Genomic DNA, 23,999 nt, shown 5'->3' on the forward strand with positions numbered 1-23,999 from the left:
TTTGATTTTGCATTTCTCTAATAGTTAGTGATATTGAGTATTCTGAGATCTTTTTTTCTTTCTTCTTTTTCTTTTGTCTTTTTAGGGCTGCACCTGTAGCATATGGAGGTTCCCAGGCTAGGGGTCTAATCAGAGCTGTAGCTGCTGGCCTATGCCACAGCCATGTGGGATCTGAGCCAGTCTGCGACCTACACCACAGCTCATGGCAACACCAGATCCTTAACCCACTGAATGAGGCCAGGGATTGAGCCCACAACCTCATGGTTCCTAGTCAAATTCATTTCTGCAGAGCCGTGTTGGAGATCCCCAGATCCTTTTCTTAATGTAGACATTTATTGCTGCGAACTTCTTATATCTGTTTTTGCTGTACCCCATAAGTTTTGGTAAATTGTGTTTACATTTTCTTTTGTTTCAGGATTTTTTTTTTCTTCTTCTTGTTTTTATGGCCACAGCTGAGGCATATGGCAGTTGCCAGGCTAGGGGTTGAAGGTTGAATCAGAGCTGCATCTGTGACCTGTGCCACAGCTTTTAGTAACATCGGACCCATAACCCACTGAACAAGGCTAGGGATTGAATCTTTATCTTCGTGTCGGGTTCTTAATCCACTGAGCTATGATGGGAACTCCTGTTTTAGGATATTTTATGATTTCCCTTTTGTTTTGTTTTCTGACCTATTGGTTGTTCATATGTGTATTGAATTTCTACGTATTTGTGAATTTCTCAGTTTTCCTTCTGTTACGGTATCTAGTTTCATACTCTTGTGGTCATAAAAGATTGTTGGTATGATTTTACTTGTCTTAAATTTGGTAAGACTTGTTTTGTGACCTAATAATAGAATCTGTCCTGGAGAATGATCTATGTGTATTTGAGAGGAATGTGTATTCTGCTGCTTTCAGATAGAATATACTTACCTTTATCAGTATGTTATGTATTTTCATGTTACTAATTAGCATGATTTCATTTCACGTTGAAGAACTTTCAGCATTTATTGTATGGCAGATCTAGTGGTGATGAACTCCCTCAGCTTAGTTTTGTCTGGAAAAGTCTTATTTCTGAAGGACAACTTTGCAGGATAAAGTAATCATGGTTTGCAGTATTTTTCTTTTTTCTTTTTCCAGCACTTGGAATATATCATCCCATTCTTTCCTGGCCTGTAAGGTTTCTGCTTAGAAACCTGCTGAAAATCTTATGGGGACTCCCTTGTAGGTGACAAAATTCTTTTCTCTTGCTGTTATTAGGGTTCTCTCTGTCTTTGATTTTTGACTGTTTGATTATATGTTACTTGGAGATTTGATTTGAATTTGTTTGAGGACATGTGAGCTTCATGAATTTGGGTATTCAAATCTCTCCCCAGATTTGGAAAGTTCTCTGCTGGCATTTCTTTAAAAATGCTTTTTAGCCTCTTTTCCTTGTGGGACTACAATAATTCACAAATTGTTTCTTTTTTTTTTTTTTTTTAATCATATCCCCAAAATCACAGAGGCCTTTTTCACTCTTTTTCTTTTTTTTTTTGCCTCCTGTGATTGGATAATTTCAAAGTTCCTGTCTTCTGCTTCGCAAATTGTTTCTTCTGTCTTCTTTTTTTTGGTTTTGTTTTTTATGGCCACACCCGTGGCATATGGAGGTCCCAGGCTAGGGGTCTAATCGGGGCTGTTGCTGCTGGCCTATGCCAGCCCACAGCAACTCGGGATCTGAGCCTCATATGGGACCTACACCTCAGGTCATGGCAATGCCAGATCCTTAACCCACTGAATGAGGCCAGGAATCGAACCTAAAACCTCATGGTTCCTAGCCGGATTCATTTCCGCTACGCCACGATGGGAACTCCAGATTGTTTCTTCTGATTGAAGAAACATAACTGCTGTTGATGGTCTCTCTGCATTTTTTTATTTCATTTATTATATTTTTTAACTCCAGAATTTGTTTTACTATGATTTATATCTTTTTGTTAAAATTCTCATTTTGTTTATGTATTGTTTTTAGTGATTTCATTAAATTATCTTTGTTTTCTTGTAGCTCATTGTGCTTCCTTGAAACACCTATTTTTAATTAGTTATTGGGCAAATCACATAACACTTTGGGAATGGTTACTGGAAAATTGTGAGCCTTTGGTGTCATCTTCCCCTGAATTTTCATATTCTTTGAACTCTAGTGTTTCTTCACATTGAAGTAGTAGTCACCTCTTCTGGTCTTTTTTTTTTTTTAATTTTACATTGTTTTATATTTAAAAAATTTTTTTAAATTAAAAAAAATTTTTTTTTTTGTCTTTTTGCCATTTCTTGGGCCGCTCCCGTGGCATATGGAAGTTCCCAGGCTAGGGGTCGAATCAGAGCTGCAGCCACTGGCCTGCGCCAGAGCCACAGCAATGCAGGATCCGAACCGTGTCTGCAATCTACACCACAGCTCAGGGCAATGCCGGATTGTTAACCCACTGAGCAAGGGCAGGGATTGAACCTGCAACCTCATGGTTCCTAGTCGGATTTGTTAACCACTGAGCCACAACGGGAACTTCCACTTCTTGTAGTCTTAAGGAGAGAAATATCTTCTGTCAGATTTGCTAGTGATTCTGAAGCTTTCACAGATCTTCTGTGAGTGTGTCTGCTCCATACTTCTTGCTCCTCCTTGTGACAGCATTCTTTTCTTTATTTTTTTGGGCTGAGGCATATGAAGGTTTCCAGGCTAGGGGTCAAATTGGAGCTAGAGCTACAGTTGCTGGCCTGCACCACAGCCACAGCAATGCCAGATCCTAGCTGTGTCTGCAACCCACACCACAGCTCATGGCAATGCCAGATCCTTAACCCACTGAGCGAGGCCAGGGATTGAACCTACAACCTCATAGTTCCAAGTTGGATTTATTTCCGCTGGGCCACAACAACGGGAACTCCTGTGACAGCATTCTTAGACTTGTTTGCCTTCTCTTGATCCTGCAAAAGTACCAGGCTGGGTGCTGACAGCCTCCTTTTTGCTTTCCCAAGGGTGTTGCTTACTGCTCAAGTTTATGGTCTTTTCAAGGCCCGTGGATTCAGGCTCACTAGTCCTTTGCAAAAGCTCACTCTTGCCAGTGTTAGGAGCACTCACGGGAGCCAGTCGTGAGGTGGAGGTGTGTGGTGGTCATGTACTCAGAGCACTGAGTGATGCCTATGGGCCAATTTGGGATCTGCAGGCAAAACATCCCCAGGAGCTTGTGGTCGGGCCTTTAATGGAGTCCTTGATGTGCTTATTAGTAGGATCCACATCCTTTTTTTGGTTGTTTTTGTTTTTTTTTGTCTTTTGTCTTTTTAGAGCTGCACCCTTGGCATATGGAGGTTCCCAGGCCTGGGGTCTAATCGGAACTGAAGCTGCTGGCCTACACCACAGGCACAGCAATGCAGGATCTGAGCTGCATCTGTGACCTACACCACAGCTCATGGCAGTGTCAGATCCTTAACCCACTAAGCAAGGCTGGGGATCAAACCCGAGTCCTCATGGATGCTACTTGGGTTCGCTAACTGCTGAGCCACAAAGGGAACTCTGTTGTAGATGTATTCCTGATGTATTTGTGGGGAGAGGTGAGTGCCACATCTTGACTTGTCTCCGTATTTAGATTTCTAATTGGTTAAATTATTCGGTTTGAATTTGATATGTAGTAACTTATTAATAAAGTATTTTTCCCTTCTTTTTTTTCTATTTAATAACTGATGGGTATGAACAGAACATGTTTCTTTTCACGTCTCAGTTTTTTTGGACTAACTGTAAAAATGACTTTGTGGGAGTTCCCATCGTAGCTCAGTGGTTAGCGAATCCGACTAAACCATGAGGTTGCAGGTTCAATCCTTGGCCTTGCTCAGTGGGTTAAGGACCTGGTGTTGCCGTGAGCTGTGGTGTAGGTTGCAGATGCAGCTCAGATCCCAAGTTGCTGTGGCTCTGGTGTAGGCCGATGGCTACAGCTACGATTTGACCCCTAGCCTGGGAACCTCTGTATGCCGTGGGAGCGGCCCAAGAAATGGCAAAAAGACCAAAAAAAAAAAAGACTCTGTGTCTTACGTTTTTGGGGAATAGCTATAATTTAGAAAATTCAGTTGATTTCAATAAAGATTTGTTAACTGGAGTTCCCGTCGTGGCGCAGTGGTTAACGAATCCGACTAGGAACCATGAGGTTGCGGGTTCGGTCCCTGCCCTTGCTCAGTGGGTTAACGATCCGGCATTGCCGTGAGCTGTGGTGTAGGTTGCAGACGCAGCTCGGATCCCGCGTTGCTGTGGCTCTGGCCGGTGGCTACAGCTCCGATTCAACCCCTAGCCTGGGAACCTCCATATGCCGCGGGAGCGGCCCAAGAAATAGCAACAACAACAACAACAACAACAACAACAACAACAACAAAAAGACAAAAGACAAAGAAAAAAAAAAAAGATTTGTTAACTGATTCTTTTTTTATCATTTAAATTTTTATTTTTTATTTAAATTTTTTTTTGGCTGCACCTATGGCATGTGGAAATTCCTGGGCCAGGGATGGAACCCATGTCACAGCAATGACCCAAGCTGCAGCAGTGACAGTGCCAGATCCTTAACCTACTTCACCACAAGGGAACTCGATTAACTGATTCTTAATACTGTTGTAATTCTTACACTTTTATAGCAGGTTAAGAAATTAGGGTAAATGTAGTTTTTTACATAGTGTCATACTAGTTCTAATTTTTTGGTTTGGAAAATGTGGTTAATGAATCACTAGGATGGGAGAGAGCCAAGAGATCCTGTGAGACTGTATTGTAAGCTGGTGTAAGTGAGAAAATAGGCAGAGTCAGTGGTAGCACAAGGTACTTTTGTTGATATTTATAGAACATTGCCTTTTTTTTTTTATGCAGAAGTATTTTGTTTTTCTCAAGACAGTTAATTAAGGGTGGTGCTGATTGTGACAGTATTAACTACCACCTTACCTTGCGGTTTGTGAAATGATGCATTAAATTCCTTAAGTAATTTCCTAGCAAAGTCTTGTTTATTTGGGTAGATGTGAATTGCTACTTGAGAGAGGAATAAGAATAAGTGTTAAATGTTTTACATTTTTTTTCCGTTTATAGAACTTCTGTATAGAGCATCAGTTGTTTTGTAGATCAAAAATATTCTCAGCTATCTTGAAGAAGAGCTTTCTCACTCTTTTTTTTTAAACCCCCTTCCAGTTAATTAAAATTCATGTGGTACACAAATTAGTTAATGATGACTTAGAGTAGTCCGTCTTAGAGAAAATACTTGAGTAGTTTCACTCTGACATGTTAGAACTATACTTTGTTCACTCTTAGAATTATAGGCTGGGAGACAGTGTGGTGTAGGGGAAACCATGACTTTTGGAGACACAGTGGCTCTTTCCTTCCTAGCAGTGCTACTTGGGGCAAGTTACTTAACCTCACCAGATTTCTTTCTCCTCATTGTTAGTTGTCTACATGGGATAGTTAACATAAAGATGACTTTCTTGTGTGTGGCACAGAGTACATATTACAGCAGAATTCCTGTCTCCATTCTTCTCTGCATTTCCCCAGTTCACTTGGAAAGCTGTACCTGAGGTGATCTTCCTAAAGCCAAAAAGTAGTCGTATCTTTTTTCCTGAAAATTCTTTAGGGGCACTCTTTAGCCTCAAGATGAAGTCCAAGTTCCTCAAGGGTCTCCAGGATTTCTCTAGCCGGGTGACATATTTTCCCATTGGGTGACAACTTAACCGCGCTCATTTCCAGTCTAATATTCTTGTTCATTTCATTCTGCTTTGAATCCTGCCTTTTGCTCCTACTCTTACTGACCTCCAAGCTGTTTCTATTGTTCAAAGCCATTAGGTGAAATAAAATCCTGTCCCTTAAGTGCATATGACAGGATTAGGAGCTCTGGTACATAGTCCTAGCTCCTCCATTTACTGTGGACAAATTAGTATCTCAGAGCTTTATATAGTGCCTTCATCTGTGAAACCAGAATGTCTTCTTAGTTTCCTGTGTGTGAAAATGCTTTGAAACCTAATAATAATACACACTTAAAAAATTTTTACTATCAAGGTGTTCCCTCGTGGCTCAGCAGGTTTAGAATCCAGTGTTGTCATTGCTGTGTGGCTTGGGTTTGATTCCTGGCCCAGGAACTTTTTTTGGGGGGGGGGCATGGCCAAAAAACAATGTTACTATCAGGAGTATATTTTGGGTATTTTTAAAAGGATATATTGTCTAGCTTTGAGGAAAAAAAATGATAGTACGAATTATGTCCCCTGCCCCCAAATTTATATATTGAAGCCCTAATCCCCCATACAGCTGTTTTGCAGATAGAGCCTTTAAGGAGGTGATTAAGGATAAATGAGATCATAGGGTGGAGCCCCGATTATACTGATAGAACTGGTGTCCTATAAGAGGAAGACACACTAGAGGATCAGTCTCTTTCCACCATGTGAGGACATAGTGAGAAGGTGACCGTCTGCAAGCCAGGAAGAGAGCTTGTACCAGAAACAGAATCTTGGATTTTCCACTCTCTGGAACTATGAGAAAATTTCTGTTGTTTAAGCCATTCAGTCTGTGATATTTTGTTATGACATCCTGAGCAGATTAATACAGATTAAAATATAATTTACCTTGTGGGAAGGGTAAAATAGACTGATTTCTCAGATAAATTTTAATGAGTAACACAATTAGCTATAAATTAGTGGAGTAGTTTAGAAAATAGTCTTGGTTATTTGGAAGTTATCCTGATAGTTTGTTTTGTTTTGTTGTTTTTTTTTGGGTCTATATGACTGGGGATGTTACTACTTCAAGTGTAACCAAGACTCTTTTTTTGGAGGAAACTTGCTCTTACCCTCCCCCATATAATAGTTAGGATGCGTTTGGTTTGCAGGTCATAATAAAACTCATCTCAGAATTAAGCAGTAAGGAGCATTTATTATTTTCTATCACAAGAAATTCCAAGATAAGATTATCCTAGTGTTGGTTAATTCTGTAGTTCAGTGTCATCAAGGATTCACATTCTTTCTATTTCCCCCTCCTACTTGGTGGGATGATAGCCTTATTCTTAGTGTCCTGGTATCTGCAAGATGGTTGCAGTAAAAATGTTACATAGTTATTGTAGAACATTTGGAATTGTCATGGAAGGATAAGGATAAAAATACCTTATTTATAATCTAACTGTTAACATGCTGATGTATCTCTTCTTATTATCTAGTGAATTAGTTTGTGTAGGTATTTAATTATACCAAAGAAAATTAGAAAAATATACACAAATATATATTGTTTTTTTTCCCCATTAAGATTTATATCAAGATAATTCTCTTAGTAAAAATACTCCCCCCCGTTATTGAAAACAATTGAATACAGAGAAATATGAAGAATGTTAAAAAGTCACCTGCACATGACCATTAATATATTGATATTAATATTATCTAAGCTAATATTTACACCTTTTCTGTTTATGTATAGACAAGATGTATACATATTTCTTTTTATCTTTTTGTCTTTTTAGGGCCGCACCCGCAGCACATGGAGCTTCCCAGGCTAGAGGTCTAATCGGAGCTGTTGCTGATGGCCTATGCCAGAGCCACAGCAACGCCAGATACGAGTTGCATCTGTGACCTACACCACAGCTCACAGCAATGCCGAATCCTTAACCCATTGAGTGAGGCCAGGGATTGAACCTGCAACCTCATGGTTCTTAGCTGAATTCATTTCCGCAGCGCCAGGACAGGAACTCCTACACATTTCTTTTTTTTTAAAAAGGTACATAGTTATTTTATAACTTGCTTTTATTACTCAGTGTTTTATACTCCTCCTGTGCTGCTTACTCTTTGTTTTTTGCTTCCTCACTCTCACTCAACACCTATGGCCTGAGGAGAGTAGTCCTAGTTGACTGAGGAAGAAAAACATTAGATCAACGTTCCCGTTGTGGCTCAGTGGTAACGAACCCAACTAGTATCCATGAGGATGTGGGTTTGTTCCCTGGCCTCGCTCAGCGGGTTTAAGGATCTGGTGTTGCCGTGAACTGTGGTGTAGGTCACAGACGTGGCTCAGATCCCCTGTGGCTGTGGCTGTGGTGTAGACTGACAGCTGCAGCTCTGATTTGACCTTTAGCCTGGGAACTTCCATGTGCCTCAGGTGTGGCCCTAAAAAGACAGAAAAAAAAATTTGGTCCGGTTGACAGATGGTTCTGCATAATATGCTGGTACCACCAGAAGATGGATATCTATAGCACTGTGGCCACACCCCACAGTGACTTAGAAGGGCAGTGGTGAAGGGAAATTCTCCCATTGGGTAGATCTCTCTCTCTCTTTTTTTTTTTTTTTTTCTGCCTTTTTGTTGTCTTTTGAGGGCCACACCCGTGGCACATGGAGGTTCCCAGGCTAGGGGTCTAATCAGAGCTGTAGCTGCGGGCCTACACCACAGCCACAGCAACGCGGGATCCGAGCCTTGTCTGCGACCTACACCACAGCTCACAGCAACGCTGGATCCTTAAGCCACTGAGCGAGGCCGAACCCACAACCTCATGGTTCCTAGTTGGATTCATTAACCACTGAGCCACAACGGTAACTCCCTCTTTCTTTTCTTTTTTAAATTGACATACAGTTGATTTGCAATATCATGTTTCAGGTGTTCAGCAAAGTGAGACAGTTATATATATGTATATGTGCATATATGTATTTATATATATTCAGATTATTTTCCATTATAGGTTGTTACATGATATTCAGTATAGTTCCTGTGCTATGCAGTAAATCCTTGCTGCAGCCTATTGGTAGATCTTTCAGTGCACCTAGTTCATTTTGTATTGAAAGAGAAATGATTAGTGATATGGACCCTCTATAATTCATGGTAGTAGCTAATCATTTGGCTAATTGATTATGGGTTTATAAGGAATATAATTGGAAGTATGAAGAATAGATACGTAGATATGCCTCTGAATGGACACAGAATAATATTGTGTTCATTGTATATGCCCATCATAGAGCAACCTTAGTAATCAGGTAGACAGGACAGACCTCTGGATTTCATCCTCTATCTCTATCCTTGCCCAATGGGCTTGTGAAAAAGACGCCATGGCAGCAGGCAGGGAAGTTGTGAATATGCTCAGAAACATGGTCTTCCACTCACCATGACCAGCCTGGCTACTGCTTCTGCTGAATAACCACCTCATCAATAGCAGAGAGCCACCACTGACCTCTTAAGATGGCACCATTCCTCTGGCGGGACTAGCCAGGTGCTTGGTGGCAGGTGGTTTGCATTGGACTACTTCCATAATGGAGAGATAACGCTTTGTTCTCTCTGAAGTAACTGCTTACTCTGGATATGGATTTGCCTTCCCTTCCTGCATTGTTTCTGCCAAAACTATTTGTAACTTTCAGAGTGCCTTAATTATATCTTGATATTTTATATCACATTGCTCCTGACCAGTCAGTCAGTTTTGTAGCACATGAGATATGGCATTGGGCTCAATGCATAGAATTCCTCCTTTTACCATTTTCCCCATTACTCTGAAGCAGAGGAATTGATATACAGTGAAATGTCCTTTTGAAGATTCACTGTACCAATTGGTGGTAGTTCTTTGCAGTGCAGAGGTACTATTCTCTAAGGTTTGATCTAATCTCTGAATCACCTACCAGTGTATGGTATTTTTCTCTTGTAGCCAGCATTTGTAGGTCAGGGAATCAAGAGGTGGAAATGGAGTGAACTCTTCTCACTGTTACCCCTAAAGATCCACTAGCAAAAATTTTGCTTCTTTATCCACAACTCTGGGGTATGCTGATTTAGTGTTCTTAGTTCTAAAGAGAGGAGTGCTTTTACTGAGAAGTACAGCGTTGGTTGTTAAACTGGAAGTTTAATACTTGCCTGCTTTGGCTTCCTCATGCCAGTGAACTAATAGGCAAAGCAGGAGATAACTGTGTTGATTAGTATGATTGATCCCAACTCTCAAGTGGAGATCAGGTTGCTACTACACACTGAGGGTAAAGAGGAGTACATCTGAAATGCAGGAGGTCTTCTGGAGTGCCTCTTTCCACTCCTGTGTTCTGTGATTAAAAAAGGTAATTGAAAACAATGCAAAACCAGTAGAGCTGCCAGTGGCAGAGAAGGTTTGAGTCAACCCACCAAGTAAGGAACAACAGCTGGATGAGATGATTGCCAAGGGCAAATGAAATATGTAATGGAGAGAAGGGGGAGAAAATGATAAACACTAACCGTGACCTCATGACCAGTTATAGAATGAAAACTCCAGTACTTAAGAATGTTTATTCTGTATCTTAATATTTGTGTATATACTAACCAATTTTGTATCCCTCTCCCATTCTTCTATGTTCAACTTAAGATGTATTAATTAATAGCGGTTAACTTTTTTATTTTGGTATTTAAGTTACAGGATATCAAAGGGGAAGTGCAACTCAACTAGGAAAGAAATGAACATTACTCAAATAGGAACTGGACTGTATTTTTTGTGGGGGAGATGGCATCTTTTTGGATAGTTGCATCATGTTAGACTGAAGCATGATTTTATTCATGAGTTGAATATGATTAAAGAGGTGTGTGTGTCTGAATTGACAGAGGGTACTGTGGTGGTATGTACTGTATGGTTCCTATATAGTATGTTTGTGGGTTAGAATTGACCAAAAGAGAATTTGTGTTGTTGCTTTTTTGTTTTTGTTTTTGCTTTTTTGGGTCGCACCTGTGCAGCATATGGAGGTTCCCAGACTAGAGGTCTAATCAGAGCTGCAGCCGCCCGCCTACACCACAGCCACAGCTATGCCAGATCTAAGCCTCGTCTGCGACCTACACTGCAGCTCATAGCAATGCCAGATCCTTAACCCACTGAGCGAGGCCAGGGATCGAACCCACAACCTCATGGTTCCTAGTTGGATTCATTTCTGCTGTGCCATGACAAGAACTCCCAAAAGTGAATTTGTATAAGCAACACCCACTATCCTCTGAAGGTTTTTGTGGTTAGATGCAGTGAGAGATGTAGAGGTGTTGCTGTGTTCCTTGGTTGCCTTTTCCCTGGTTGCTGGTAATTGCTCAACAGTGGCATCAGGCCCACTCACAGCTTCTCACAACATGGCTTTCCAGTTCGCCCCATGAAACTTTCCTTTGCAGCTGGATGTGTTAGGTTTCTCAGATTGACTGGTCCTCTGGCCTCCCTCTGGGACCATCACAACTTTCTTTCCCAGCTATTCCTATAATTGTGTAGGGTAAAATTCTGTAATTTCTTACTCTGTAACTGGCCCTGCTTACCAGTTTGAATTCTGACTTAATGCATTCTCCTTGATAAATATCTAGGTCACTTTTATTGACCTAGATGGTATTCTAATATATGAATATTTTAACCCATAGTCATTGGCCATTTAGATTGTTTATATGTGTTTTTTTTGTTGCTGTTGTAAACAAAGATACAGACATTCCTGAAGATACAGTTTCTTTGCACTTGGCCTTTCATTTCTTTTGGGTAGATTTCTAGAAGTGAATAATATATACATTTTAAAGAAATGTGATACATGCTGTACCTTCCAGCAGAATGTAAAAGTGCTCCCCCAAGTTATACTCTTTTTTTTGGTTGTTTGTTGTCTTTTTAGGGCCACACCTGAGGCATATGGAAGTTTCCAGGGTAGGGGTTGAATCAGTGCTGCAGCTGCTGGCCTATGCCACAACCACAGCAATGCCAGATCCAAGCTACATCCATCACAAGGCCGGATCTTTAACCTGCTGAGTGAGGTGAGGGATCGAACCTGCATCCCCGTGGGTACTAGTGGGTTCTTAACCCACTGAGCCACAACAGGAACTCCCCCAGTTATACTCTTGATTATCATGGCTCTTTCAGTTTAATTCCTTTTAAGAAGAAATAAGATTATAGGAGAAGATACCTAGTGAACATGGAAGGAGTCGATGGAAGCAAGTGCCTTGGATTAGCACAGAATATATTCTGTTGATAATATGTGTAATTTTATATTTAAATGTAGTTGCTCTTGCTAGAATTGCATTTTTTTTGGAAGGGTTTTTTCATTAATCCTGTTTTTTAAAAATGTAAATCTTGTAGTATTGTATAAGATGGTAAAGGAATTAGTTTGGGGTAAGTGTCATTGACTTAGGCTATAATTAGGGTAAAACCTGAAATTTCAGAACCTAATTATCTAGTTATTGGAATTGCCCTGGAGATATAAATTGACTTGTGAGGGTTTAAAAACATAATCTATATTAAAGTTGAATTTGAAATGTTATTTAATATGTGTATTAGCTGTTCTGTGTTGGCTCTTTGATTAAAGAAGAGCTTGTCACACAACTCCCATTCCTGTCCATCAAAGCTGTTGACACAAAAAGCAGCAGGGATTTTGCTGAAAATGAAAGGGCTCTTAGGCCTGTTAACAGTTAAGTGGGAGGTGGTGGGGAGGAGCTGTCCTAGAGTTTACAATGACTTGGTTTCAACTGGACTTGTTAAGCAAAAAATTTATTCTTCTTGCTGAATATTTGCCAAAACCTGATAGGGTTTCTTTTTCTTTTTCTTTTTTATTGGAATGGGAGTTATGTTGGAGAAAATTAGATGCTTTCAATGTTAGCTAGGTACCAAGTGTATACATAACCCTAATCCCCATGGCTCCAACCAGGATTTGGCCTGTGTGCTCTTTTTCTTCAAATCCTCTCATCCCTCTCCACATGTGATTGTGGATTCCTCCCGGAAAGTTTCTCCTCTCAAACCAACCAAAACCTTAGGTGGTCTTTAGCAAAGTAGATGTTTTGTTTTGTGTATATAAAACTCTTTCAATAAACAAGTTTCTACTCTATAGCTCAGGGAGCTGTATTTAGTCTCCTGGATAGACCATGATGGAAAATAATATAAAAAAAGAATGTATGTGTGTATAAAGTATGACTGAGTTACTTTGCTGTACAGTAGAAATTGGCACATTGTAAATCAACTATATTTTATTTAAAAAAAAAACCCCAACTTCCTGTTGCAGGTGTTAAAAATTGACAATTTAAATCCTTACCATTAATATTAACAAACTTCTTGGAAAAAAAAAACAACAACAGAGCTCTTAAACCAAGTGTTCCTTAGTAGTATATTTTATCAATTTTAAGAAACCTTTTCTTCATCTTCACATTTTAACATTTCTGTAGCTGAGATGCATTTTACAATTAATGTTGTCTTTAAAAAGCTGTCAGCCAGGCAGCAGTTGTCCTTGTTTCCACTTGTGTGAATTTGGATGGTTTTGTTGTTGATGTGACTGGATTATTGCAACCTGTGAACAAACCATTTAAGGACTATTTGAGGAAAGAACAGAGTCTTGGGTTTTGTCTTAAAAAGTTTTTTCTTGATACCTCCTGGTAAGATAGCACCAGCATCAAAGTTCGTAAAGTTGGCGTCAGAAGCTTGGAAGAAAGTCGTGGAAGTAATAGTGCAGCCTTAATTTAGAAGATATATCTCTTGCAGTGGGAAGCTCACAGCATCACCTATATAGTATTCCAGTCACTGTTTAATCTCAATCTAATCATAAGGAAACAGACAAATCCAGGTTATGGGACTTCCTTTAATATGACTGGCCTGGAATTTTAAAGTAATGTCTATATTTTGGAAGGAAAAAAAAAGGTCAGAGCTGGGAGGGGATGCTTTAGATATAAGGAAATGGAATGGACATGACTCTCAAGAGCTGTGAACAATCTTTGGTTGGATCTTGGATCATATGAAATAAAAGATTTAAAGAGTTTGTTTTGGAAGTTGGGTAAGTTTGAAAATGAACTCTATAGTGGTTATTACTGTATGATTATTAAGAGTGACATATAAAGCTCACCATCTGAATTTCAAAGAGCATTTTCTGTAAGTATAAAATAAAAATTCTTTATAAGGAAAGCATTCTGACATGATTGAGCTGGCAGGTTTTCTTTTGTTTTTTTTTGTTTTTTTTTCCTGAGTGATACATAAAACAGGGCGTCTGACACAGATGCTTTGTTGGAGTCATCAAAATGTGGTATTTTGGGATAGATTTAGGTTAATGGATTATCATGAAATTGCTTCTGTTATATAGTTGGAAAACCTTATTTAAACTTCAGGATATTCTGTGGGGAAAAAGTACTGACTTTGGAAAAGTTTCTGCAAGTTTGGGTTAGAGTTAAGTTAAAAGTTGTTAAGAAGATGTGATGTGGTGACATTTCTAGGAAGAGTGGGAGGAAAGGTAAAGACAGAAGCAAGATGGCAAAGTTTTTTTCTTTTCTTTTTTTAACGCACATGAGACCCCTATTTTGTTATATCTAAGCAGACTCGTTAAGCCACCTGCAGTTAGGACACAAAGAAATTATTTTTCTTCAAAGAAAGCAAATTATTTTCAAATACTTTTGTCAGAGTTTAAGGAAGTATTCAAGGTAAGAAAGAACATTTTTAACTTAAGTTGGACTATTTTTCTGAAATGTATTAGACAGACTGATACCGAAGGGTATGTGCTAGGTACAGGCTCTGTTTTTCTGTGTAGAATATTTTTCAGTAAAGTAGGGCCCTAACTTAGAAACAATGCTCTTAAAGTTACCTTGTGGGGAGTTCCCTTAGTGACTTTGCAGTTAACAAACCTGACAAGGATACATGAGGATTCGGGTTCGATCCCTGGGCTTGCTCAATGGATTAAGGATCTGGTGTTGCCGTGAGCTATGGTATAGGTTGCAGACGTGGCTGGGATCCTGCGTTGCTGTGGCTCTGGTGTAGGCCAGCAGCTGTAGCTCTGATTCGACCTCTAGCTTGGAACTTCCATCTGCTGAGGGTAAGGCCCTAAAAAGCAAAAAAAAAAAAAAAAAGAAGTTACCTTGTAGGTTAGTGTTTGGAACTTAATTATACAGCTAAAATGATACAGAGAAGAGTTGGGAGAAAGTGATCAGTTTTATTTATTTATTCATTTATTTATTTTGGCTGCACCCATGGCAGGTGGAAGCTCCCCTGGCCCAGGGATTGAACCCATGCCACAGCAGCAGTAACCCAAGCCGCTGCACTGATGATGACGGATTCTTAACCTGCTTCGCCACAAGGGCACTCTGAAAGTGATTAGTTTTATTAGACTTGTAAAATAAATAAGCAAGTACTTTCAGTAAATTAACAGTACTAGTGTTTGAGAAGAACAGATTTGAGATGGAGCTAGGGAAAATGACAGAATTTGTGTTTTAGTTATTTCATATGATACAAAAATAAAATGGGTATTTTATTTTTAAGATATTTTCTAAGAAAAGGGTACTGAGTTCATTTAAAAATCAGTGAAACTTGAAGTTCTCTTGGTGCATTGGAGTAAAGATCCATCACTGTCACTGCAGTGGCTCAGGTCACTGTGGAGGCTCAGGTTTGATCCCTGGCTTGGGAACGTCCACATGCCGTGGGTGCAGTCACAAAAAAAAATCATTGAAACTTAATTTTAATATATTTCAAATACAAAAGTTTGTAAACATTATAAAACCAAGTAAAGTGAGTGTATGAAATTAAATATAACATTTATTGAAGGACAGATACATGGGGTTATTTTCTTTCTTCATATGTATGTTAGACTTTATACTAATCAGTGGGACAGTGGGAGATATTTGTAATTCACACATGTTTTCCATTGAATTCCCACAACTACTAAATAATGTCATCTCATTTGGTTATTTAGAGAAAGTTGGATTTGAGCTTGTTTAACAAGGCCCAGTGCATTGATGCCTTGATTAGAGTCATGATCTTAATATTGGAGAAATTAAATTGAGAGTAGAACTAAGAATTACTTCCATAATCATGAAGCTATTGAAAATGGTTTTTTGAAAAAGATGTTAGGGAAAGATAACACATGGGGAAAATGTTCGTGGTACATTATTAAATGAAAAAAGCAGAATATGTAACTATAAAGTAGGATGTTAATGTTTACATTCTTATGTACATACTTGTGCTTGAGAAACTTGAAAATACACTAAAATGTTAATATGGTCTCCTTGAGTGATAGGACCATGATACATGAAAGTTTCTAAAATCTCTCTTTTTGTTAAGAAACAGGCAAAAATTAAGCCATGTGGTATTTGTTTTCATTTTGAATGCTTTACTTTTTTTAAGCATAATCGTGACAAGGATGTTGTCTCTGTCTTTTTTGGGATTCAAGTAAATACATATAATGGAGGGAGGAAGGAATGGTAATAAGTGAAGGTTGAGAATGAGGGAGAGGAATTGTGTTGAAGATAAATGTGTAAGTATGGGAGAGATTGCTTATAGCTAATAATTTTCACTTTAGGCAGTGACAAAGAAAAATAGCTTTGCTTGGGTAGTCTCTTTGAAGGGGAAGAAAATGACTTAATAGGAGTAGGTATTACTTGAAAAGGTTCTTTATTCCAGCTAGCAGATCCGAACTCCGTAAAACTTGGTTTCCACAGGTAGATAGGGAGGAAGAAGAGAGCTAGTTTTATATATTGACTGTTTTGAAAATTCAGTTATCTAAGGAATTTCCTGTTTAGTTCTTGGATTCATTGTTTATTTTGAGTTTAGCTCTTTTAAATAATTAACTTCTTCTTTTAAAGCTGAGTATGTTTATTTCCATTTTAAGCATACTTCATCAGTGGCCTAAGACAGGGATGGCAAATGGGTTACATATCACATATCAGCTCCTAGAGTGATTAATTAAGGGTGTTTAGACTTTTTCAGGAAGACTGATATGATTGATGAAGAATGTCTGTTTTAGCTCTTTGGAAAAGTGCTGGCTACTTCTCTTCTAGTTGATAAAACCATTTTGTGTGATACTTTGGAATATACGGAGGCTGCTGAGCAGTTATACTAGAAGTGTCAAAGAATGAGGGAGACCAACTATTTGCTAAACTTAACAAATACGAAATTAAGTGACAACGGTAGTTCCTTTTTTTTTTTGTCTTTTTGCCATTTTCTTGGGCCACTCCCATGGCAGGTGGAGGTTCCCAGGCTAGAGGAACGTCGAATCAGAGTTGTAGCCACCAGCCTACAGCACAGCCACAGCAACGCGGGATCCGAGCCGCATCTGTGATCTACACCACAGCTCATGGCAACACCTGATCCTTAACTCACTGAGTGAGGCCAGAGAAGTCCTCATTGATGCTAGTCAGATTCGTTAACTGCTGAGCCATGATGGGAACTCCAACAACGGTAATTCTTGCACAGCTTTAACTTTTTTTTGACTGTGCCTGTGGCATGTGGAAGTTCCTGGGCCAGGGATTGAACCTTGCCACAGAAGGGCCCAAGCTGCTACAGTGACATCACCAGATCCTTAACCCTCTGCACCACCAGGAAACTCCCATATTTAACTTTTATAGTCATGGCCTGTAGAGGAAGTTAACTTTGACTGAAACTGCACTCTCTAGTAAGGTAGCCACGATCTGTATGTGGCTCTGGAACACTTTATTTATTAAAAAAAATTGTTTTTGGCCTTTTTAGGGTTGCATCCAGGACATATGGAGGTTCCCAGGCTAGGGGTCAAGTTGGAGCTCTAGTCTCTGGTGTATGCCACAGTCATAGCAATGCCGTATCTGAGCCGTGTCTGCCACCTGCACCACAGCTCACGGCAACATCAGATCCTTCACCCACTGAGCGAAGCCAGGGATTGAACCTGCGTCATCATGGATATTAGTCAGATTCGTTTCTGTTGAGCCATGACAGGAACTTCTATTTTAAAATTTTTTATTTCTTTTTAATCATCAAGTAATACAGGGATATATTCTAATTCTTTTTTGTTTTTTTAATTTTATTTTTGTGGCTGCCCTGAGGCATGTGGAGTTCCCAGGCCAGGGCTGGAGATTGAACCTTCATGCCAGTGCTCCGCTAATGCTGCTGATCCTGTTGTTTCACAGTGGGAACTCTAGCCCTTGAGCACTTTAAAATGTGGTTAGTTTGAGAAAACGAATTTTAAAATTTTATTTAATTTTAATTATTTTAAATTTAAATTTAAAATGAAATTAGTATAAAATATTTTCTGTTAAATACATCTTTACTTTTTTGGTAGGTCTACATTTTACTTTAACCACTGCTTGACAATACTTTGCCTTATGACCCATGCAGTTAGGGAAGTTGGGAAATAAAGTGTAATTCTATGCCCTGGACTAGTTAGTTAACCAATCCATCACTTCATATATATATATATATATATATTTTTTTTTTTTTTTTTGCGTACATTTGAGTTCTACCCTTTTAGCAAATTTCATTTATGCAGTATGGGTTGTTAACTGCAGTCACTGTACTTGACATTTAAGCCTTTTTGTTGGATGGAGCTAGGTTATTGATATATAATGTGATAAAATCCGAATTAGGTTCAAACTGATGCTTTCAGTTTAAATCCAGAACTACAGGTTTAACTTCATTTTTTTTTTTTTTTTTTTGTCATTTTAGGGCTGCTCCCGAGGCATATCGAGGTTCCCAGGTTAGGGGTTGAATTGGAGCTGCAGCTTCTGGTCTACATACACCACAGCCACAGCAATGCCAGATCCAATCCTCGTCTGTGACCTATACTGCAGCCCATGGCAATGCTGGATCCTTGACCCACTGAGCAAGGCCAGGGATTGAACCTGCGTCCTCACGGATACTAGTCTGGTTTGTTAATTCTGGGCCACACTGGGAACTCCAACTTCATTATTCTTAAATCAGAATCTCTTTTGAACTATGCAGAAAATCTCAGTTCTTAATGACTTAAACATAATTAATGACTTGCTTTATTCCATACTAAACAAAGAACAGTCTCAGGATAATAATTCCCATCAGCAGTAAAGTGATTGAAAGCAGTTTCAGTATTGTTTTTCCTCTTTCAGTTGTTTTTGTCCTAAGGATAAACCCTGTTAAGAATGTACAATCAAATTACTGTGCTTTGAAGCCACTTTCAGAATATTTCTTCTCTGGTTACGCCACAAATTAGATTTACAGTTAGGCTGATTTGATTAATTTTACATTTAATTTTGGAGAATTTCTTTTTAAAATTTAATTTTGTTTCATAGTTGTGGAAATTATTACATAGTTCCAAAAACAAATCTAAAAAACAAGGTATGTTTAAAGGGCCCTATCCATGTTTTTGCCACCTTATTTACCCTCAGTCCCAGATGTTTTTTTTTTTTTTAAAGATGTTATGATTTATCTTTTTAAAAATAAGCGTGTATTTTATCTTTTCTTATTTCTTAAATAGTAGCATTCTATAAACATTTTTTTTCACCTTATTCATGTTCTGAATTTCACCAGTATTCTGGAGATCGATTGTAGTGGTCATAATGTTATCCCTTAACATTTCTTCTTACAGCTGTATAGTACTCTACTGTTTGGAGATCTCATAATTTATTCAACCAGTCCCTATCAGTGGTTATATCGATTGTTTCTAGTCTTTTACTATTGCAGATAGTGCTGCAATGAATAATTACACATACATTTTTGCCAGTGAGTCTTTGAGATTCCTGAAAGATTACTGGGACAGAAAATATGTCCATGTGTAATTTCACTGGATAGTCAGCAGTGTATCCCCACAACTTTGCAGAGTACTTTGTCCTACTTTTGGATTTTTGCCAGGTGGTTAGGTGAGAAATAGTATCTCATATTAGTTTGCATCTACATTTCTTTTCTATAATGAGCGAGGTCGAATGTTTTAAAAAATGGTTAAAAGTAGTTACATTGGGGTTTTTTTTGGTGAACTATTAGATTCCGTTTTTTCTGTCTATTCTTGGCCTTTTTCTTATATATTAAATTGTATAAGTTGTGAACCACCCTGCTCCCCATTCTTTGCACCTCCTTCCCCAACCCTCGCCGAGTTTGTCTCTGAATTTTGCTCTGAACTTTGTCTTTGAACATTTCTTTCTATCTGACTTCAGCTGTGTACTGGAGTTTGGGAAGAATGGGTGGGTAAAGGATGGGGTCATAGTAGTTTTTGTGGAGATGAGAAGCTTGGTCATAATGATTAACGGGGGGATTGGATTTCTGATGATGATTAATGTAAACAGGAATGTAGGGTAGAATGGATGTAGTCCATATCATTGGACTAGTAGATGTTGTGATTTTTTTATTAAATCAACATTTGTTAAGTAGAGCCCTGAGATGTCGTGGATGGTGAGCTCAAGTTTCAGTAAAAGACTTCAAGGAAAAGTGAAATTGAGAAGTTTATTACTCATAGTTCCTGGATGAGGTACACAGCAGGCCTTGAAGTGGACACAGAAGATCAGAGCAGGGTGCAGGCAGAGAGTGAGCAGTAGGACCTGGGGCACATGCTTTTATGGAGTTTGAGGGTGGTGTGCTTTGTAGTTTATCATATTGGTTCAATAAGTTTTTTGATTCAGATTTTTCTATTAAGAAATATAATTATAAAACTCTCACTTTGTATAGAACAGATATTTAAATGAATATTAACCTAAATAAGTATTGATTTTTTTGTTGTTATTTCAGGCTACAGACAAGAGAAAAGCTTTAGAAGAGACCAAAGCCTACACAACCCAATCCCTAGCTAGTGTTGCTTATCAAATAAATGCATTGGCCAACAATGTACTCCAGTTGCTGGACATCCAAGCCTCTCAGCTTCGGAGAATGGAGTCTTCCATCAATCATATTTCACAGGTAACAGCTTGTAAAAAGCTTTAAATTCATATGTAATTAATTGACAGCATAGTAGATAGGCTGGAAATATGTATTCCTTATTCATCTTCTTATTGACTGATGATAGTCATTGTCATTTCAGCTTCAGCTTCAGTTCAGTAAACCTACTTTTCTTTAAGGTGTGTGTGTGGGGGTAAAATATATGCAACCTGAGATTTACCATTTTAACCATTTTATAAGTATATAGTTTATTAGCATTGAAAACATTCACATGGTTATACAACCATCACCACTTAATCCTGCTCTTTTTAAAGGCCTTTTATTTGAAGTAAAATAAATTGCACATAACTAAAGAATACAGTTTTATAAATTTCGGTACATTTATTACCCATGAGACAACACATTTAAGATAAGGAGCATTCCCTAAAATTTCCTCGTATTCCTTTGTTATTCCATCTTTCCATCCCTTGTCCTCTGGCTTTCTGTCACTGTGGATTGGTTTACATTTTCTAGAATTGTATATAAATAGAATCATATGGTATATATTGGTTTTGGTCTGGCTTCTTTCACTCAGCATAATTATTTTGAGATTCATTCATGTTGTGAAAATAGTTTACTCCTTTTTGTTGCTGAGTGATCTTCCATTGTTACACATTTTGTTTGTTCACATGTTGATGGACATCTGGGTTGTTTTCTGGTTTCTCTATTACATATAAAACTTCTATGAACATTTGCATACATGGCTTTTTTTCCTTTATTTTTTTAAGTATAGATGATTTATAATGTGTATATATATGTGTATGTATATATAGATATATACACACATGTATGCACACTTTTACATTCTTTTTTTATTTTTATTTTTTTCCCATTTAAAAAATTTTTTATTGAAGTATAGTTGATTTACAAGTTGTGATAATTTCTGCTATGCAACAGAGTGATTCAGTTACACATATACACACATCCATTCTTTTTCAGATTCTTTTCCCATATAGATTATCACAGAATATTGATTGGGTAGAGTTCCCTGTGCTGTACAGCAGGTCTCCATTGGCCGGTCATTCAGTATGCAGTGTGCATGTGCCAATCTCAAATCCCCAGTTCACTCCTCCCCCACCCCACCTGTCTCCTTTGGTAACCATAGGTTTGTTTACAAAGTCTATGAGTCTGTTTCTGTTCTGCAGTAAGTTCACGTGTATCTTTTTTTTTAGATTCCACATGTAAGTGATACCATACTGTGTTTGTTTTTCACTGTTTAAATTCACTTAGTATCTCTAGGTCCCATCCGTGTTGCTGCAAATGGCATTATTTTATTCCTTTTTATGGCTGAGTAATATTCCATTGTGTATATATATTCCAACACACACACATCTTCTTTATACAGCATATATATGGGTCTTGTTTTTGTATCCATTCAGCCAGTCTATGTCTTTTGGTTGGAGAATTTAGTCCATTTGCATTTAAGGTAATTATTGATATGTATGTTCTTATTGCCCTTTTGTTAATTGTTTTGGATTTGTTTTTGTCGATTTTCTCTGACCCTTTTTCTCTTGGCCTTTTTTCTTACCTTTCGTTCTCTTCTTTTGTGGTTTGATGACTATCTTTAGTGTTGTGTTTGAATTTTGGTTTGTGGTAACCATGAGGTTTTGATATATGAGTCTATATATACACACAAGATTGCTTTAAGTTTCTGGTCTCTTAATTGCAAATGCATTTCCAAGATTCTGCCTTTGTACCCTCCTCTTACAATGGCTGCTTTTGGTGGCATATTTATGTGTGGATGATTTCCTACCTTTACTCATGTTTGCCTTTACTGGTGAGCCTTCTCATTTGTAATTTTCTTCTTTCTAGTTGTGGCCTTTTCTTTCTGCCTAGAGAAGTTCCTTTACTATTTGTTGTAAAGCTGGTTTGGTGGTGCTGAAAATTCTCTTAGCCTTTGCTTGTCTGTAAAGGTTTTGATTTCTCCTTCAAATCTGAAAGAAAGCCTTGCTGGGTAGAGTATTCTTGGTTGCAGGTTTTTTTCCTTTCATCACTTTAAGTATATCATGCCACTCCCTTCTGGCCTGCAGAGTTTCTAATGAAAAATCAGCTGATAACCTTATTGGGGTTCCCTTGTATGTTATTTGTTACTTTTCCCTAGCTGCTTGCTTGCTTGCTTGCTTTCTTTCTTTTTCTTTCTTTTCTTTCTTGTCTTTCTGTCTTTCTTTCTCTTTCTTTCTTTCTTTCTTTCTTTCTTTCTTTCTTTCTTTCTTTTCTTTCTTGTCTTTCTGTCTTTCTGTCTTTCTTTCTTTCTTTCTTTCTGTCTTTCTGTCTGTCTGTCTTTCTGTCTTTCTTTCTGTCTGTCTTTCTATCTGTCTGTCTTTCTGTCTGTCTGTCTTTCTTTCTGTCTTTCTGTCTTTCTTTCTGTCTGTCTGTCTGTCTTTCTTTCTGTCTTTCTTTCTTTCTGTCTGTCTGTCTTTCTTTCTGTCTTTCTTTCTTTCTGTCTGTCTGTCTTTCTTTCTGTCTGTCTGTCTTTCTGTCTGTCTGTCTTTCTTTCTGTCTGTCTGTCTTTCTTTCTTTCTGTCTGTCTGTCTTTCTTTCTTTCTTTCTGTCTGTCTTTCTTTCTTTCTTTCTGTCTTTCTGTCTTTCTGTCTGTCTGTCTGTCTTTCTTTCTTTCTTTCTGTCTGTCTTTCTTTCTTTCTTTCTTTCTTTCTTTCTTTCTTTCTGTCTTTCTGTCTTTCTGTCTTTCTTTCTGTCTTTCTGTCTTTCTGTCTTTTTTGACCGTGCCTGTGGCATGCAGAAGTTCTCAGGCCAGGGATCAAACCTGAGCCATAGCAGTGACAATGCCAGGTCCTTAACCTCTTAGGCCACCAGGGAACTCCTACCTTTATCCATTCATTTGTCACTGGACATTTAGGTTGCTTCCATGTTCTGGCTGTTGTAAATAGTGCTGCTATGAACATTGGGGTGCATGTTATTTTTTCAAAGTAGCGTTTTTGTCTTTTCCAGGTATAAACCTAGGAGTGGGATTGTGGATCTTACAGTAACTCAACTTTAGTTTTTTGTTTTTTTTTGTCTTTTTGCTATTTCTTTGGGCTGCTCCCGCAGCATATGGAGGTTCCCAGGCTAGGGGTCCAATCGGAGCTGTAGCCACTGGCCTGCGCCAGAGCCACAGCAACGCGGGATCCGATCCGCGTCTGCAGCCTACACCACAGCTCACGGCAACGCCGGATTGTTAACCCACTGAGCAAGGGCAGGGACCGAACCCGCAACCTCATGGTTCCTAGTCAGATTCATTAACCACTGCGCCATGACAGGAACTCCATCAACTTTAGTTTTTTAAGGAAACTCCATGTTTTTTCCATAGCGGCTGCACCAGTTTATATTCCCACCAACAGTGTAGGGGAGATTTCCCTTTTCTCTACACCTTCGCCAACATTATTTGTAGACTTTTTAATTTTTATTTATTTATTTATTTTTTAAATTTTTTTGTCTTTTTTCCATCTCTTGGGCCGCTCCTGCAGCATATGGAGGTTCCTAGGCTAGGGGTTGA

The 23,999-nt window shown here is 38.5% G+C and overlaps 1 protein-coding gene across 15 annotated transcripts in view; it reads left to right on the forward strand.

Moving 5' to 3' along the window:
- ABI1 (abl interactor 1) overlaps positions 1 to 23,999 on the forward strand; it is a 128,815-nt gene that overhangs the window by 34,000 nt on the left and 70,816 nt on the right. For all 15 annotated transcript variants that reach the window (XR_014817161.1, NM_001444355.1, NM_001444356.1 and 12 more), the window contains 1 exon segment: positions 20,321 to 20,488. Coding sequence is in view for 14 of the 15 variants with exons in the window: in NM_001444355.1 (NP_001431284.1) it covers positions 20,321 to 20,488 (168 nt within the window). In the remaining variant the exon portion in view is untranslated.

This window comes from Sus scrofa, chromosome 10 (genome assembly GCF_054392235.1).
Source record: "Sus scrofa isolate SSC_HxYL_T2T_F1_AM1 chromosome 10, Sscrofa_HxYL_maternal_Yorkshire_Landrace_v2.0, whole genome shotgun sequence".
Classification (NCBI taxonomy): domain Eukaryota; kingdom Metazoa; phylum Chordata; class Mammalia; order Artiodactyla; family Suidae; genus Sus; species Sus scrofa.